This window comes from Bactrocera dorsalis, chromosome 4 (genome assembly GCF_023373825.1).
Source record: "Bactrocera dorsalis isolate Fly_Bdor chromosome 4, ASM2337382v1, whole genome shotgun sequence".
Classification (NCBI taxonomy): domain Eukaryota; kingdom Metazoa; phylum Arthropoda; class Insecta; order Diptera; family Tephritidae; genus Bactrocera; species Bactrocera dorsalis.
The window spans coordinates 18,957,273-18,975,417 of record NC_064306.1 but is presented as its reverse complement, the minus strand read 5'-3'; the positions used below and the strand labels follow the sequence as shown (position 1 = coordinate 18,975,417).

Below are 18,145 nucleotides of genomic sequence, written 5' to 3'. Positions count from 1 at the left end.
TAGAATGAACTTACACAATCCACCCGAAAAACGAATGCCACTGAAGTTCACACACATTTCGCGATGATCAGCCTTCAAATCCGGGTTATGGGATACGACCAAAATTACATTGCCGAAGACATTTTACATTGCATACGCTAAGAATTGGAAATGGGTCAATACTGATTGATACTTCCCATGGTCTGATATCAATCCCATATGCCGTTTATCAATTCACGAAAGATGGACTCATCACGAATGTTTATACGAACATTGGCCAAACTGTCGTAAGTACGATTCCTTGAGTGTACGAGCAATCTTAGCTGCCACAAATACCTATGTTGTTGACTTAAACTGGAAAATTCAAAGTCAAATTCCAGGAGACTTGCAATCATACAAATCGATCGATCGTCTGACAATGAAGACGACACCGTGAATTACCAGTGGAATTTGTAAATTCTTTGGAGGGGCCTGGTATGCCACCGCATTATCGCAATCTGATTGGGATGCACCTATCAAATATAAGGGACAGAATGCTTGATTCTACGGATTTCTTTTGAGTTCTAACGATTTGCCATTTCGGTTCAAAAGTATTCCGTTTCCAGTGAAAATTGAATTTAAAATGACGATCAACAGAATAGTCGCATAGTGGGTGGCATACATTTGGAAATGCTATGTTTTTCACACGGCCAGATATACGTGGCGTGCTCAAGAGTTGGAAACCCATCTTCTCTGTACATTTACGCACCGGAACAGAAACCAAAAAATTTTGTTTATCAAGCTGCGTTGCATTGAAGAAAAATGTAGACAAATAGCAAATAAATGATTATCAATAAAATATGAATTTTTGCCTTTTCATTTCAAAACACATAATTTCGCGCAGGACAACGGCTGCGGGGTCAGCTAGTAATATATAAAAATTTAAAGGAGACGATACAACTCACTTGGATTGCCGCCAGGGGCTTTTGTATATAATAAGTAATGAGTGTATTTGTCTGTGTGTATATGCCAGTGCCTGTGCCTGCGCTTGTGCCTTTGCTTCTTGCTCCTATCCCTTTGCTGTTGGTTGCTGTGGTGAATCCCTGCTGCCTTTGTGTTTTCTTTTTTCTTTTTTCTTTATTCTCTTTTTTTTGTTTTTGTTTGTTTGTGCGTTATTGTACCCAAACTTCACTTATTCCCTTTTCACCTTTTCACCTCACTGATGGTTTAGAACTTTTTTTTTTTGTGTGTTAGTTGTGCTTTGCTTTCCACTTTAACTTTTTATGTTGTATGTATGTATATATACATATACATATTTGTATTTGGTTGCCAAATTTGTTTTTCTGTTTTTGACTTTTTCACTAACTTTTTACATACACATAAATGTACGTATATTGTATGTGTATGACACTGCACTTTTATCACCTTTTCGTTTTTTTTTTTTTTTTTGTTTTAGCACACTGCGCTCTTTTGTCTCAATTATGTTTTTCTTTTTTTGTTTTTTTTTTTTGCTTGTTATATATAAAGATATATGTATATATAGATATATATATATTTTTGTTCGTTTTGTTCACCACTGCACTCTTCTCCGTTGTATTTTTTTTTCACTTTGTACGTTTCTTCACTGTTTTATACGTTATGCCTTTTTGTACATTTTATATTTTTTCGTTGCCAACTTTTGTCACCAATCGTTTCAAATTTTTTTTTTTTTTCTTTTTTACCAAAGATTTGTCACTACCGGTGTATTTATTTTCTTCCCGTTTTGTTACCAACGGGGTTTTTTTTCTTTTCCACTACCGTTTTCTCTGCCGTGATTTTTTTTTTTTTTGTTCTAACTGGTTTAAGCTCCGGTTTTTTTTTTTTTTTTTTTTTTTTGCTTTTCACCAACCCTTTTTTTTTTTGTTTTTTGTTTTAGTTAACGCGATACCGTAACACCGGACCGATTTTTATTATTCTTGTTATTTATTTTTATATATATATATATATATTTTTATATATTTTTTTTTTTTTTTTTTGTATTATTACCACTGCTGCCGCTCGGTACGGCTCGAAGGACCATAGACACGTTATATAAAACTCACGGCAAACTCACCTGGTGATTTGACGACGACTTTAAAGCGGAGAAAAAATGACTCGTTGGACGGAGATGCGTACGGGCGTGCAGATCGTATTAGAAAGGGGGGCTGGCGCCGTCCGCCAGTCCCTTTTGTTGATTGTGTTTGGTGTCCTCGTGTGTGGTGTGAAAGGTGTGGTGTAGATGATGATGAGTTGGTGTGTGTGGGATGAATATTGGAGTATTATGTGTGGATGATGTGGATGGTGTAGCCGTGTTGAGTATGGTGTGTACGTTATTATATTAAGGAGGGTCAGGTGCTCATTTAGCAAAAGTTAATTAACCTTCTTCATCTCACTGGAGTGAACATAAAGCCATAACGGCAGTGAATTTGCAATAATTCCACAACCCTATGTTTAAGTATAAAGTCGATTTTCTTGTATATACACATTAATCAATCGATAATGAAATGCTTCAAATCATTAAATTCACATATTTAAGTTAATAAGCCTTCTTCATCGCACTGAAGTGGACACAAATCCATAACGGCAGTTAATTTGCAAGAATTCCACAACCTAATATTTAAGTATAAAGACGATTTTCTTGTATAAACACATTCATCAATCGATAATAAGTTGCTTCAAATCATTAAATTCACATATTTAAGTCAATTAACCTTCTTCATCGCACTGAAGTGGACACAAATCCATAACGGCAGTTAATTTGCAAGAATTCCACAACCTAATATTTAAGTATAAAGACGATTTTCTTGTATAAACACATTCATCAATCGATAATAAGTTGCTTCAAATCATTAAATTCACATATTTGAGTTAATTAACCTACTTCATCGCACTGAAGTGGACAAAAAGCCATAACGGCAGTTAATTTGCAAGAATTCCACAACCTAATATTTAAGTAGAAAGTCGATTTTCTTGTATAGACACATTTATCAATCGATAATGAGAAGCTTCAAATCATAAAATTTACATATTTAAGTTAATTAACCTTCTTCATCTCACTGGAATGAACATAAAGCCATAACGGCAGTGAATTTGCAATAATTCCACAAACTTATGTTTAAGTATAAAGTCGATTTTCTTGTATATAGACATTAATCAATCGATAATGAGATGCTTCAAATCATTAAATTCACATATTTAAGTTAATTAACCTTCTTCATCGCACTGAAGTGGACATAAATCCATAACGGCAGTGAATTCTCAAGAATTCCACAACTTTATGTTTAAGAACAACGACGATTTTCTTGTATAAACACATTTATCAATCGATAATGAGATGCTTCAAATCATTAAATTCACATATTTAAGTTAATTAACCTTCTTCATCTTACTCGAGTGGACATAAAGCCATAACGGCAGTGCATCTGGAAGAATTCCACAACCTTATGTTTAAGTATAAAGTCGATTTTCTTGTATATACACATTTATCAATCGATAATGAGATGCTTCAAATCATAAAATTCACATATTTAAGTTAATTAACCTTCTACATCTCACTGGAGTGGACATAAATCCATAACGGCAGGGAATTTGCAAGAATTCCACAACCTAAAATTTAAGTATAAAGTTGATTTTCTTGTATATACACATTTATCAGTCGATAATGAGATGCTTCAAATCATTATATTCACATATTTAAGTTAATTAATAACGGCAGTGAGTTTGCAATAATTCCACAAACTTATGTTTAAGTATAAAGTCGATTTTCTTGTATAAACACATTTATCAATCGATAGTGAGTTGCTTCAAATCATTAAATTCACATATTTAAGTTTATAAACCTTCTTCATCGCACTGAAGTGGACATAAATCCATAACGGCAGTGAATTCTCAAGAATTCCACAACCTTATCTTTAAGAACAACGACGATTTTCTTGTATAAACACATTTATCAATCGATAATGAGATGCTTCAAATCATTAAATTCACATATTTAAGTTAATTAACCTTCTTCATCTTACTCGAGTGGACATAAAGCCATAACGGCAGTGAATTGGAAGAATTCCGTTATCTTTTATTTAAGCATAAAGACGATTTTCTTGTATATACACATTTATCAGTCGATAATAAGTTGCTTCAAATAATTAAATTCACATATTTAAGTTAATTAACCTTCTTCATCGCACTGAAGTGGACATAAAGCCATAACGGCAGTGCATTTGGAAGAATTCCACAACCTTATGTTTAAGTATATAGTCGATTTTCTTGTATATACACATTTATCAATCGATAATGAGATGCTTCAAATCATAAAATTCACATATTTAAGTTAATTAACCTTCTTCATCGCACTGAAGTGGACATAAAGCCATAACGGCAGTGCATTTGGAAGAATTCCGTTATCTTATATTTAAGCATAAAGACGATTTTCTTGTATAAACACATTTATCAGTCGATAATAAGTTGCTTCAAATCATTAAATTCACATATTTAAGTTAATTAACCTTCTTCATCGCACTGAAGTGGACATAAAGCCATAACGGCAGTGCATTTGGAAGAATTCCGTTATCTTATATTTAAGTATAAAGTCGATTTTCTTGTATATACACATTTATCAGTCGATAATAAGTTGCTTCAAATCATTAAATTCGCATATTTAAGTTAATTAACCTTCTTCATCTCACTTGAGTGGACATAAATCCATAACGGCAGTGAATTTGCAAGAATTCCACAACCTTATGTTTAAGTACAACGACGATTTTCTTGTATATACACATTTATCAATCGATAATGAGTTGCTTCAAATCATTATATTCACATATTTAAGCTAATTAACCTTCTTCATCGCACTGAAGTGTACATAAAGCCATAACGGCAGTGAATTTCGAAGAATTCCGTTATCTTATATAGGGTGATTTTTTAAGAGCTTGATAACTTATAAAATTTGCAAAATCTCATCGGTACTTTATTTGAAACGTTAGATTGGTTCATGACATTTACTTTTTGAAGATAATTTCATTTAAATGTTGACCGCGGCTGCGTCTTAGGTGGTCCATTCGGAAAGTCCAATTTTGGGCAACTTTTTCGAGCATTTCGGCCGGAATAGCCCGAATTTCTTCGGAAATGTTGTCTTCCAAAGCTGGAATAGTTGCTGGCTTATTTCTGTAGACTTTAGACTTGACGTAGCCCCACAAAAAATAGTCTAAAGGCGTTAAATCGCATGATCTTGGTGGCCAACTTACGGGTCCATTTCTTGAGATGAATTGTTGTCCGAAGTTTTCCCTCAAAATGGCCATAGAATCGCGAGCTGTGTGGCATGTAGCGCCATCTTGTTGAAACCACATGTCAACCAAGTTCAGTTCTTCCATTTTTGGCAACAAAAAGTTTGTTAGCATCGAACGATAGCGATCGCCATTCACCGTAACGTTGCGTCCAACAGCATCTTTGAAAAAATACGGTCCAATGATTCCACCAGCGTACAAACCACACCAAACAGTGCATTTTTCGGGATGCATGGGCAGTTCTTGAACGGCTTCTGGTTGCTCTTCACCCCAAATGCGGCAATTTTGCTTATTTACGTAGCCATTCAACCAGAAATGAGCCTCATCGCTGAACAAAATTTGTCGATAAAAAAGCGGATTTTCTGCCAACTTTTCTAGGGCCCATTCACTGAAAATTCGACGTTGTGGCAGATCGTTCGGCTTCAGTTCTTGCACGAGCTGTATTTTATACGGTTTTACACCAAGATTTTTGCGTAAAATCTTCCATGTGGTCGAATAACACAAACCCAATTGCTGCGAACGGCGACGAATCGACATTTCACGGTCTTCAGCCACACTCTCAGAAACAGACGCAATATTCTCTTCTGTACGCACTGTACGCATTCGTGTGGTTGGTTTAATGTCCAATAAAGTAAACTGAGTGCGAAACTTGGTCACAATCGCATTAATTGTTTGCTCACTTGGTCGATTATGTAGACCATAAATCGGACGTAAAGCGCGAAACACATTTCGAACCGAACACTGATTTTGGTAATAAAATTCAATGATTTGCAAGCGTTGCTCGTTAGTAAGTCTATTCATGATGAAATGTCAAAGCATACTGAGCATCTTTCTCTTTGACACCATGTCTGAAATCCCACGTGATCTGTCAAATACTAATGCATGAAAATCCTAACCTCAAAAAAATCACCCTTTATAAACAGATTTAAATCAAAATTGTTCATTTCATACTTTAGTTACCATAGACCTATTGTTTCAGTTTTAGAATTTGATGAAAATCCTGATAATAATGATGAAAATGTTGATAATGATGATGTAAGAGTTGTTGAAATTATGGATGAGAATTGATAAATTTTGTATTTACTATTTATTATAATATTTACTCATTTAAATAAAACCACTTCCTTCGAATATAGTTTCTATATTATTATACTTCATGTCCATTCAAAAAGTGCCCACATTGCTTTGATAAACTTGATTTTTATACTCTAGCACAGCGTTGTCCACGGGCTATGCGCACAATAGCGCACGGACAGTGCCAGACACCTCACACCAACAGCCCGGTGGGACTTTAAATTTCCAGTGGGAATAGACACCGTCGCTGAGCTTTAAGCGACCGGGGGGGTCGGCAGGTCGCGGATAGCCGGACGGCCTGTAGTAGCAGGTTAGTTGCGAAATAAGTTTAAACGAATAAGCAATCCCCGACGAGAAGCGGCGGGAGTGGAGGTTGCGGTATAAAAACCAGCAAGACCGTTGAAACTCCTGTGACAGTGGGCGAACCGACACCGCCCCTTTGAAGTATGTGTCCCCCGCAACATGCAAGGGCATGTTGTGTTAAAAACAAAAAAAAAAAAAATATCCAGGCGCGACGGACCCATAATGGGCGGCTTCCTGGTCAGCGTCTGTTCACCATGTTAGGTGCGGCTGATTTTATAACTTGACCGGTACACAGCGCGGCGCACTGGGAGTCCCTGGATATCCTGACAGCGATGTCTCCGCTGGTGCGATGCAAAGGGTGATGTGAGCTTGCTCTGCCGAGGTGTTAGCCGCGTGGTGTATCAGTAAACAGCCACTTCGGTCCCTGGTCAGGGAGTGTGCATTGGGCGCAGGAGTAGTAGCCTGCGTTGCCCCGGGCGAGCGCCGGTCCGTCCGTGTTTTCCGGGACTGGTAAAGCGAAGGACAGGCCTCAGGGAACTGGGGTAGGAGCATGGTCTCCGAGGGTACACCCGTTCCTGTCTATTTCGGCCCGCCCCCCTACACACGATGCGCTGTAAGAACTTAACATATGGAGAATTATCTGAGAAAAGAAAACAAATGTAATAGTAGCAGTGTACATGACTGCTTATCGAGCAACGGCACACAAAGCCCTGGCAGTAGGATCGCAGAATCGCAACCGTCCAGAAGAACGCCGACCTTGAGTGATCCTTGCGTCGAGGCTGACCCCTTTAGACGCGCGCCAAGACTGATGCGATCACCGAAACAGGGGCTCACCGTGGAAAGGCCTGAAAGAGCGAGATCGTCACCACCAGCGCTGGAAGACAGCACGCCGCGAGAGGAATTCACGCAACCAAAAGGAGATATCATGTCTGAGCTGGGAGATATGATCAATAGGCTAACTGTGGCAATAAAACCGCCTCAACGAACGATCAACAACCAGATACGTGATCTGTTAACCTCTGTGACGAAGCTCCACGAACGCGCCCAAAGCGAGTATAACAATACAATCAAAGCAGCCAAACGAAATGTCCTTTTAAGACACGTAGGAGTGGATTCAACACCAAAAAGGCCACGCGAGGATGAGCAGCCAGCGCGCAAGACTCCACCAAAGAAAAAAGCAATTCAAGAAGAAATGCAAAAGAGGCCTACTGCTAACAAAAGGAATGAAGGCGACATTCCTACAAAAGGAAAGAAAGAGGAAAAAGAAAAGATTGGATTCAGGTGAAGCGAAAAACGCCAAACATGAAGAAGAAGGCCGCTTATGTCCCACGTCCGAGACCGGACGCAATCATAATTTCACGCTCTGGAAGCATGACGTACAGCGACATACTCAGGGCTGTCAAGAAGGAGGATACCCTCAAAGAACTTGGGGAGGACGTGTCGCGCATCAGAAAGACGGCAAAAGGCGAGATACTTCTGGAAATGAAGCAGGCGCAAATGACAAACACGAGTACATACGAAAGGGAAATATGTAAGGTGCTAGGCGACCAGGCACAGATAAGAGCCTTAACTCATGAAGTATCTGTAGAGATTCGCGACCTAGATGAGGTAACAACAAAAGAAGACATCGTGAATGCAATCCAAATACAAATTAATGAGCTAAGCTCCTTCAGGGAAAGCTCAATTAAAAGTATGAGACAGGCATACGCGGGTACGCAGACGGCGGTGATCAGCATTCCAGCATCGGACGCAAGAAAATTAATTGATGCACGCAAAATCAAAATAGGATGGGTTATATGCAGAATAAGGGAGAAACCGAACCTTAGGAAGTGCTTCAGATGCCTGGAATATGGGCATCTGGCGAGGGCATGTACCAGCGAGGATGACAGAAGCAAGTGTTGTGCAAAATGTGGTGAAACGGGGCACTTCGCAAAAGAATGCGTCAAAAAACCATTTTGTGCGTCATGCAAATCAAACGGAAAAAAGGATACGGATCACCGAATGGGAAGTTGGAAATGTCCCCTCTACCAAGCGGCATGTAAAAAGGCGAAATGAGGATTGTACAAATCAACCTAAATCATTGCGAAGCGGCCCAAGAGTTACTGAAACAGACAATCTACGAGAAGAAGATAGATGTGGCGATAGTCTGTGAGCAGTATAAAAACATAAGTGCTGGTACCTGGATTTCCGATAAAGAGAGCAAAGCCGCCATATGGGCCTGTGGGGAAAACGCATTCCAAGACAAGCCGCTTTTGGGGAAATCATATTATACGCGAGCGAAAATAGGCGGAATCTATTTTTACAGTTGTTACCTCCCTCCGAGTATACTACAAGGTGTTTATGAACAGATCCTCGATGAATTAGTTCAGGACGCCCTTACTACTGCACCAAATGTGATAGCAGGCGACTTTAACGCTTGGGCAATCGAATGGGGTAGTAGCAAGACAAACCAGCGGGGTAATGCTTTGCTTAAAACGTTCGCCTTACTAGATCCTGTACTGCTTAACACGGGAGGCAGAAATACCTTCGAGAAAAATGGCCGCGGATCGATTATAGACATTACGTTCGCCAGCAACTCACTGGCTCGATCTGCACATTGGAAAGTGTGTGACTTCTACACACATAGTGATCATCTTGCCATTATGCTTGAAATCGGCAAGAAGCCGCGAAACCAAGGCAGTCTAAAAAAGCCACGGAAAAAAGGATGGAAGGTGGAAACCCTAGATGAGAGCATCTTCGACCTCATGCTGGATGAAAAAATGGATAGCTCAACCGACTTAGACCGACAAGCTGAAATGCTGGTAAGCCACGTAAGTAAAGCCTGCGACGCGGCTATGTGTAGAAAAAGGCAAAACGCACCCAGAAGGTCCGCATACTGGTGGAACGAGGAGATTAGCGCACTAAGAAGCGAATGTCATAGAGCGAGACGCCTCTCCCAAAGAAGCTTAGGTACGCCAGAACAAACGAGGCTGCGAGTATATTTTAAAAGAAAACGAAATGAGTTTAAAAAGGCTATTAAAAGAAGTAAGACCTCAAGCTTTAAAGAACTATGCGAGAAGGTAGATGAAAATCCATGGGGAGATGCCTATAAAATAGTAATGGCAAAGGTCAAGGGTGGTAAAAACCAAGCACCAACCTGTGCTACACTGCTAGAGAAAGTGGTGAAAACGCTCTTCCCATCGCAAGAGCAGCATACGAGCAGAAGAATACCATCAACGGTCGAAACTTTGACAATCGACGAGGAGGAGATAGTACAAGTGGCAGAAAGATTCGGTAATACAAAGGCGCCAGGACTTGATGGCATCCCAAATAAGGCGCTTAAGATTGCGGTTAAACACAACAAGAAGGCCTTCGCGGAAATTTTTTCTAGGTGTCTAAACGAAGGCGTTTTCCCAAGAGTATGGAAGAAGCAGCGCCTGGTTCTCCTTCAGAAACCAAACAAACCGGCGGGCGAGCCGAGTGCGTATAGACCACTTTGTATGATCGACACGATGGCCAAAATATTGGAGAAGTTAATCTGTAAACGTCTGGAACGTCACCTAGAAGGAGAGCTGCCTGGCTTGTCTGAAAACCAATTTGGTTTCCGAAGACATCGATCCACTATGGATGCAGTCGGGAAATTGACGGACATCGCGGCCAAGGCCATAGAGGGAACCAGGTGGATGCATGGCGATAAAAAGTATTGTGCAGTTGTCACACTTGACGTCAAAAATGCTTTTAATTCTGCATCCTGGCCACATATAATTAGGGCTTTAGAGGCAAGGAAGACTCCGGGATATCTACTAAGGATAATCAGTAGCTATCTATCTGATAGACTGCTACTGTACGACACCGATGCCGGCCCAAAAAGGTACGTGGTGACAGGTGGAGTACCGCAGGGCTCCGTATTGGGTCCGTTACTCTGGAATGTGCTATACGACGGGGTGCTACGCCTACCGCTGCCAAAAGAGACTCAAATAATTGGCTATGCGGACGACATTGCTGTGACGATAGTTGCGAAAGAGCTCTCTCAAATACAAAACTCCTGTAATGCGACCACAGCTAAAATTAAGGACTGGCTCACGGAAACTAAGTTGCAGCTGGCTGGAGAAAAGACGGAAGCGGTGCTTATCACGAGCAGGAAAAAATTAGAAACGGTAACCTTAAATATCGATGGATACAACGTTACAACGCAAAACTCTCTGAGATACCTTGGCGTTATGATTGACGCGAGATTGAATTTCAAAGCACATGTTGAAAAGGCCTGTAGCAAGGCAGCTACTGTTACAGCGGCCCTGTCAAGAATTATGGCTAACACTGGCGGCCCTAGTCAAAGTAGGAGAGCCCTACTAGCTAAAGTGAGTCAGTCAACACTGATGTATGCGGCCCCTATATGGGAAAAAGCACTGCGCCAAAAAACAAATGCCAATAAGGCAAAAGCAGTGACCAGGCTATGCGCCATCAGAGTGGCCTGTGCATTCAGAACGGTCTCACATGAAGCGGCCGGTATCATATCTGGTCTTATGCCTCCGGACCTAATGGCCTCAGAGCTATGTAGAGCATACCTAAAGTCTAAAGAAATGAATAGGCGTTTAACAGCTGAAGAGCGAAAAAAGGAGAGACAGGTTAGCCTCGAAGAGTGGCAAAGACAATGGAACGCGGCAGAAAAAGGAAGATGGACGCACAGGCTCATTAAAAACGTATCAGCTTGGATTGAGAGACAGCATGGGGAGACAGACTTTTATCTCACGCAATTCTTGACAGGCCATGGCTGTTTCAGGGAATACCTGTACAGATTCGGCCACGACGATGACACAAAATGTTCGTTCTGCAGCAGTGCCAACGAAAACGCCGAGCATATCTTTTTCTTCTGCTCGAGATACGTAATGGAGAGAACTACCATCGAAGAAATAACAAATCAAAGGATGACGCCTGACAACATTATAAGCCACATGCTGCAATCGAAGGTGGTATGGGCAAAAATGAAAGAGTGGGCCGCAATAGCGATCCATGAACTCAGGATAAGAGAACGACAGCGAAGAAGCCTGAGAGCAGCTGAATAACTACGAAAGGAGTTTTTGAAGAGGCATTCTTGCCCAGCTTGGTCCTGCGAAGTAATACCTAACGGCGGTCCCGCAGGGCCAAATACAAGCAAACGCAGCGGGAGTTAAGGATTTAGTACGTAGGCGTACTGCTACGCAAGTCCAGTAAAGTTAGATAATACTAACTGGGCGTGATCCCGAAAGAGGTGTATCTTTAGCGGGCAATATGAATCGTACATGCTGCCCGTCTAAGGCAGTATCTTCTGGAAGATTCCCCCTCCGACACAAAAAAAAAAAAAAAAAAAAAAAAAAAACCTCACACCAACATGTCGCGACAAGTGTCTGTGAAAGCACGATTGTGCTACTGTATTCAACTTCGTAGGCAAGCAAAGAAGAATTTTGTGATCAGTTGACGCTAGAATAACCAACACAAACATAACGTGCACACAGTCACGTTGGACAACACTGCTCTAGCAACAAAGTTGCTAAGGAGAGTATTATAGTTTTGTTCACATAACGGTTGTTTGTAAGTCCTAAAACTAAAACAATCAGATATAGGGTTATATATACCAAAGTGATCAGGGTGAGGGGTAGAGTTGAAATCCTGATGTCTGTCTGTCCGTCCGTCCGTCCGTCCGTGCAAGCTGTAACTTGAGTAAAAATTGAGATATCATGATGAAACTTGGTACACGTATTTGGCTTCATAAGAAGGTTAAATTCGAAGATGGGCGAAATCGGCCCACTGCCACGGCCACAAAATGGCGGAAACCGAAAACCTATAGTGTCATAACTAAGCCATAAATAAAGATATTAAAGTGAAAATTGGCACAAAGGATCGCATTAGGGAGGGACATATTTGGACGTAATTTTTTTGGAAAAGTGGGCGTGGCACCGCCCCCTACTAAGATTTTTGTACATATCTCGAAAACTACTATAGCTATGTCAACCAAACTCTATAGAGTCGTTTCCTTCAGGCATTTTCATATACAGTTCAAAAATGGAAGAAATCGGATAAAAACCATATAGCCCACCTCCCATACAAAGGTTATGTTGAAAATCACTAAAAGCGCGTTAACCGACTAACAAAAAACGTCAGAAACACTAAATTTTACGGAAGAAATGGCAGAAGGAAGCTGCACCCAGGCTTTCTTCAAAAATTGAAAATGGGCGTGGCGTCGCCCACTTATGGACCAAAAACCATAGCTCAGGAACTACTCGACCGATTTCAATGAATTTGGTATTTTCTTACCACCCTGATGACATGTACGAAATATGGGCGAAATCGGTTCACAACCACGCCTTCTTCCCATATAACGCTATTTTCAATTCCATCTGATGCCTTCTCTATATAATATATACATTAGGACCCATTGATGATAGCGGAATAAAACTTTACACAAATACGGTATTTGAGCTGAGGTATCCCTTGTGGAAAAATTGTCGTGATCGGATTATAACTTTTCAAGGTTCCTAATATCGAACACGAAATTATCGAAAATATCGGTAAATCTCTCAGAATTTAATTCTAATTAATTTTACAGCAAAATAAAAAAATATGTAAATGACGAATAATGAAATCTCGATTATCACTTTGTCATGCGAGAGTATAAAATGATCGGTGACACCCGAACTTAGCCCTTCCTTACTTCTTTATGTACAATTTCTCATGCCGCGAGCACTCCTAAAAATGCTCACCCAAAAAAGTGCCCAACGCGCTTCAAGTTTTCACTTCTGCCTGCACTCCCGGAGTGCAACCCCCCTCGGTTTTTTGTTAAACAATTGAAATTTTTTAAGTGTTCTTCACGGTAAAAAAAAATTTAAAAGTATGTGACACATCGTGGAAAATATTCATATTTAATAATCTGGAAAAAAAAGTTTTGCTCATTCATACCATTCCCAAGAAATTGAATTTTTCGTCCTTCTACCTCTCTTAAAACGTATGGCACATCGATCGTAAGCTCCCGACATCTGTGCCGCAAGAAAAGCATTAGCGCATTGCGCAACGATGGTTGTGCCATACATTTCAAGACAGGTAATAAATAAAATATTATTATTTAAAGAAAAGGACCATAAAAAAATATTTATAATATAGCACGAACATTTTTCTTTGACTTCACAAAATTTCATCGATTTATCTCCAGTAGTTTACGAGAAAATAATTTTACAATTTTATCGTGCTCTAAATTATAACCTTTGAAGACTTTTCTTCTTCTTCTTTACTGGCGTAGACACCGCTTACGCGATTATAGCCGAGTCAACAACAGCGCGCCAGTCGTTTCTTCTCTTCGCTACGTGGCGCCAATTGGATATTCCAAGCGAAGCCAGGTCCTTCTCCACTTGGTCCTTTCAACGGAGTGGAGGTCTTCCTCTTCCTCTGCTTCCCCCGGCGGGTACAGCGTCGAATACTTTCAGAGCTGGAGTATTTTCGTCCATTCGGACAACATGACCTAGCCAGCGTAGCCGCTGTCTTTTAATTCGCTGAACTATGTCAATGTCGCCGTATATCTCGTACAGCTCATCGTTCCATCGAATGCGATATTCGCCGTGGCCAACGCGCAAAGGACCATAAATCTTTCGCAGAACTTTTCTCTCGAAAACTCGCAACGTCGACTCATCTGTTGTTGACATCGTCCAGGCCTCTGCACCATATAGCAGGACGGGAATTATGAGTGACTTATAGAGTTTGGTTTTTGTCTGTCGAGAGAGGACTTTGCTTCTCAATTGCCTACTCAGTCCGAAGTAGCACCTCTTGGCAAGAGTTATCCTGCGTTGGATTTCAAAGCTGACATTGTTGGTGGTGTTTACGCTGGTTCCAAGATAGACGAAATTATCTACAACTTCAAAGTTATGACTGTCAACAGTGACGTGAGTGCCAAGTCTTTTGCACTTTTCGAAAACCAATGGTTTCGGTTGCAGCTGTACGTAAGGAGTTTGAAATGCCGTCGCACAGTTCCCTTATACCGAGTTGTTAACGAGTGCTCTCAGAGAGCAGGAGTGCAAGCCGAGTGGAAAATCTTTCGGCTGTCTATTGTGATTGCAGTTTCTCGACGTCGAACCTTCCTTGTGTTTGTTGGCGTGCGTTTTTTGCTGCACAGAGGCGGGTGCGAATTTTGCCTGCAACAATATAGTGGTCCGAGTCGATGTTAGGACCTCGGAGCGCACGCACATCTAAAACACTGGAGACGTGTCTTCCGTCTATCACAACATGATCGATCTGGTTGGTGGTTTTTCGATCCGGAGACAGCCAGGTAGCTTGATGTATCTTCTTATGCTGGAATCTAGTACTACAGATAACCATATTTCGGGCCCCGGCGAAGTCGATCAGCCTCAACCCTAAGTAGGGGATATTTCGCCTTCTCACTTTAGCTCGCCTTCAAACGGATGTTCTTAGGCTACCCAGAGGATACTTGGTCAAAGACCGGAAGTCATGAGCTGCTTGAGTCATATGAATGATAAGAATCGGTTCTGGCCACTCCCAAGTGAATGGCGATCAGAGAACTTTCCCCACTTCCGTGAACTTCTACACATGACTCCATCCTCCAATAATCATACTAATATTATAAATGCGAATGTAAGTTTGTTTGTTACGCTTTCCCGCAAAAACTACTCAACCGATCATCCTGAAACTTTGTACATATACTACTGAAGATATTAGAAATAAAATAGGATGCTTTTTATTAAAAAAAAAATTAAGAAAGATAAAAAAATACATACATAAAACCATTAAAAATTTTGAGGCAATCCGTAGTTTTTGTGGTTAGCTGTAACTTTATTATTTTAGATCTTACTCGCTGGTGTTGGCTGACTTCATAAACGCAGTTTGCAATGCAATACTGCAAAGAAATTCATTTACAATGCAAAGCAATATTGCATGGCAGCTTTGTCAAATAAATTGTTGGCATTTTACTGCATTTATGAACGCGCAAAAGATTGGTACCTTGCATCACTAACATTAACATATTCGACAACAAAGTTTTTTTAAATGAATGTGCGGGAATATTGCTTTTGGAAACAGCCTCGGAATTGGCTGATAAGAGAGAATCAAGCAGCAGTGTTATCAAAAATATAATAAAAAATGCATTATTAGGTAGCGAAAATTCGTGGAGAAGAATTCCAAAAACCCAAAATTTTTGTAAGGTTATCGAAAGCATGGAAGACGATGTATTTTATTCTCATTTTCGAATGAAGAAAAATACATTTCAGGTATTTATTATAAAATACGTAGAGTATTGAGTAAGTTGATAAAACTAATACCACAAATGTAAAGAAGTTGCAGATTGCGATTAAGCCCTGGTGGAAATAACAAATTGGAAGCTAAGCAATAATTGCTCTTGCAGAGATGTCAGCGATCGGTTTGGTGTGGCAGCTGGCCTCGCATATAAGGTGTTTCTGAAAAAAATTAAAATGATTTGCCGCTTGAAGGGAGATGTAATCAAATCTGCAGCGGAACAAAAACAATTAAATGAAGAATTTACAAACCTGCGGTATAATCCTTTTCCTTTTGTAATTGGATGCATCGACGGAACTCATATTTTAATTTCGCAGCCAATCAAAGATGAAATCAGCTATCGCAACCGAAAGGGAACGTATTCAATCATTACACAGGTAAAAAATTAACTTTTTTGCATGATAATAGGTATTAACTGGAAATATTTTTTTCAGTCTATTGTAGATAGTAGAATGAGGTTTATAGATGAATTTTTCGGCTGTCCAGGTGCATGCCACGACGCATCAGTTTGGCAAAGGAGCTCTGTCAGGAAAGCTATAATTACAAAGGAGATTAAAATCTGTTTTAATTACCATTTGTTGGGCGATGGAGGGTATCCATTAGAATTGTTCCTTATGGTGCCCTATCGTGATAACGGGTTCTTAACACCAATGCAGTCAAAATACAATGCGATTCTGTCTTCAACTCGCGTTGTTGTGGAACAGGCATTTGGTGTTTTAAAAAAAATTTAGAATGTATGCCAAAATTAATTACAATGGCATGCATGATTGTTCATAACATAATAATTGAAAATGAAGGCTATTTAGTCGATGAAATAGATGAAGAAAAAGCACATACTAAGCCCCAAATAGTCGAAGATACGACTACATCGGGACAAAGGGAAGCAAAAGCAAAAAGGGATGCACTGACCACGCTATTGTCTGCCTAATTGAAAACAGTTTGGACTTTAAAGTTATAGTTGTTTTTTAAACTTTATTAAACCCAATAAAGAAAAAAATAAAATAACAGTCAGTTCATTTTGCACTTATAGAAAAAAAAAAATAAACAAAAAACAATTCATTTTGCACTTAAAATTTATTATGAAAAATTCATTCAATGTTAAACGTAAAACTTACTTGAATTCTAAGATTTGTCGACTATTTTCTGGAACAGTGTACGAATTTCTTTCAATTCGACAAATTTTTCTTTTTCCACTGCTAGCTTCTCTGCCTCCATGTCCAGCAATTTCTTCATAACTTTGGCATCTTCTTCCGATTTCTTGTTTAAAAACTCTAACACATTGCTTTTTCTTGTTAGTTTATTTCTTGAAGTGCTGGTACTAGGTAATGTTGCATCTAAGTCTAGCACCGTGGGGCTATCGTGTGGATCATTACCTAAATCTTGCATTAAGGACTCAATGGAAGATTCCAGCATGGCATCAGGCGCAAGGACACTACTGCGGCTGCCGAAAACTTCATTCAATGTTTGGAAAAATTCCCAATTTGTTGCGCGTTCCCCAGATGTGTTGTTGCGTTTTTTTATTCGTTTGTAGGTGCTCATTATATTAACAAAACATCTGGTACTTTCGTCCTTGGAGAATGGGAATGTGTTATCTATTTCCTTTACATCCCGCATTATTTGCTTCCAAAGTGTGTTCCTCTTTGTTTTTCAACGAAATCTGGCTCATACTTCAACTTATTTCTATAAGTAATTTCTTCCTCTCATGGAATACTTCGTAGCGAAAGGTACTTTGCGAATAGTGCGTGACGAATTGTTCATATGTCGATGGGCGAACTGCAGGTGACGAATTATGTAAAACGAATGTGTGAGCTTCCCCGTTGTCCATTCTTTTTGTTGGTTGGGTTGGAATAGGTGTGGGGAGTTATTGGTTTTGCTTTGGAGTAGCATCCTGTGGTTAATTACGCTGTAGCATTAGGATGCGCCAGTTTTACCGAGTAGAGGGGGGTGGATGCTTAACTCATTTAAACATCCTGGGCCCCCTAGGCGAATATTTTGCCTAGTATTACGCGTTGTTGCATGTATTTCGGAGTACTTCTGGTAGAGTACCCTAGGGCGCAGAATACGTATAAATGCTAAAAACGGCTTTGGTTTTAAATATATTTGGTATGGTTTAGGTGCGTATGGCTAGGACCTATATTTTACGATTTATTATTATAGTGAACATGCGTATGCGTTGTTTGCTCTTATTACTTTTCTTTGCGGTTATTTAAAATTTCTTATTTTATTGATTTTGTATATCGGTTATATATTCCTTGCTTTTTCTG

The 18,145-nt window shown here is 39.9% G+C and overlaps 2 protein-coding genes across 3 annotated transcripts in view; both read right to left on the bottom strand.

The window, feature by feature from the left end:
- The window catches only part of LOC125778137 (uncharacterized), a 598,414-nt gene that overhangs the window by 180,634 nt on the left and 399,635 nt on the right, over nucleotides 1-18,145 (bottom strand). The gene's annotated exons all lie outside the window — the stretch shown is intronic.
- LOC125778141 (uncharacterized) lies at nucleotides 1,904-6,180 on the bottom strand. Of its 2 annotated transcripts, none has more exons than XM_049454693.1 (2): nucleotides 4,645-6,180; nucleotides 1,904-3,517 (listed from the first exon to the last, which is right to left on the bottom strand). In XM_049454693.1, the coding sequence occupies exon 1, from the start codon at nucleotides 6,054-6,056 to the stop codon at nucleotides 4,971-4,973; it is 1,086 nt and encodes a 361-aa protein (XP_049310650.1). In that variant the 5' UTR covers nucleotides 6,057-6,180; the 3' UTR covers nucleotides 1,904-3,517; nucleotides 4,645-4,970. The 2 variants fall into 2 exon arrangements, with proteins under 2 accessions (XP_049310650.1, XP_049310651.1); XM_049454694.1 differs by lacking the exon at nucleotides 1,904-3,517 and adding an exon at nucleotides 4,041-4,312.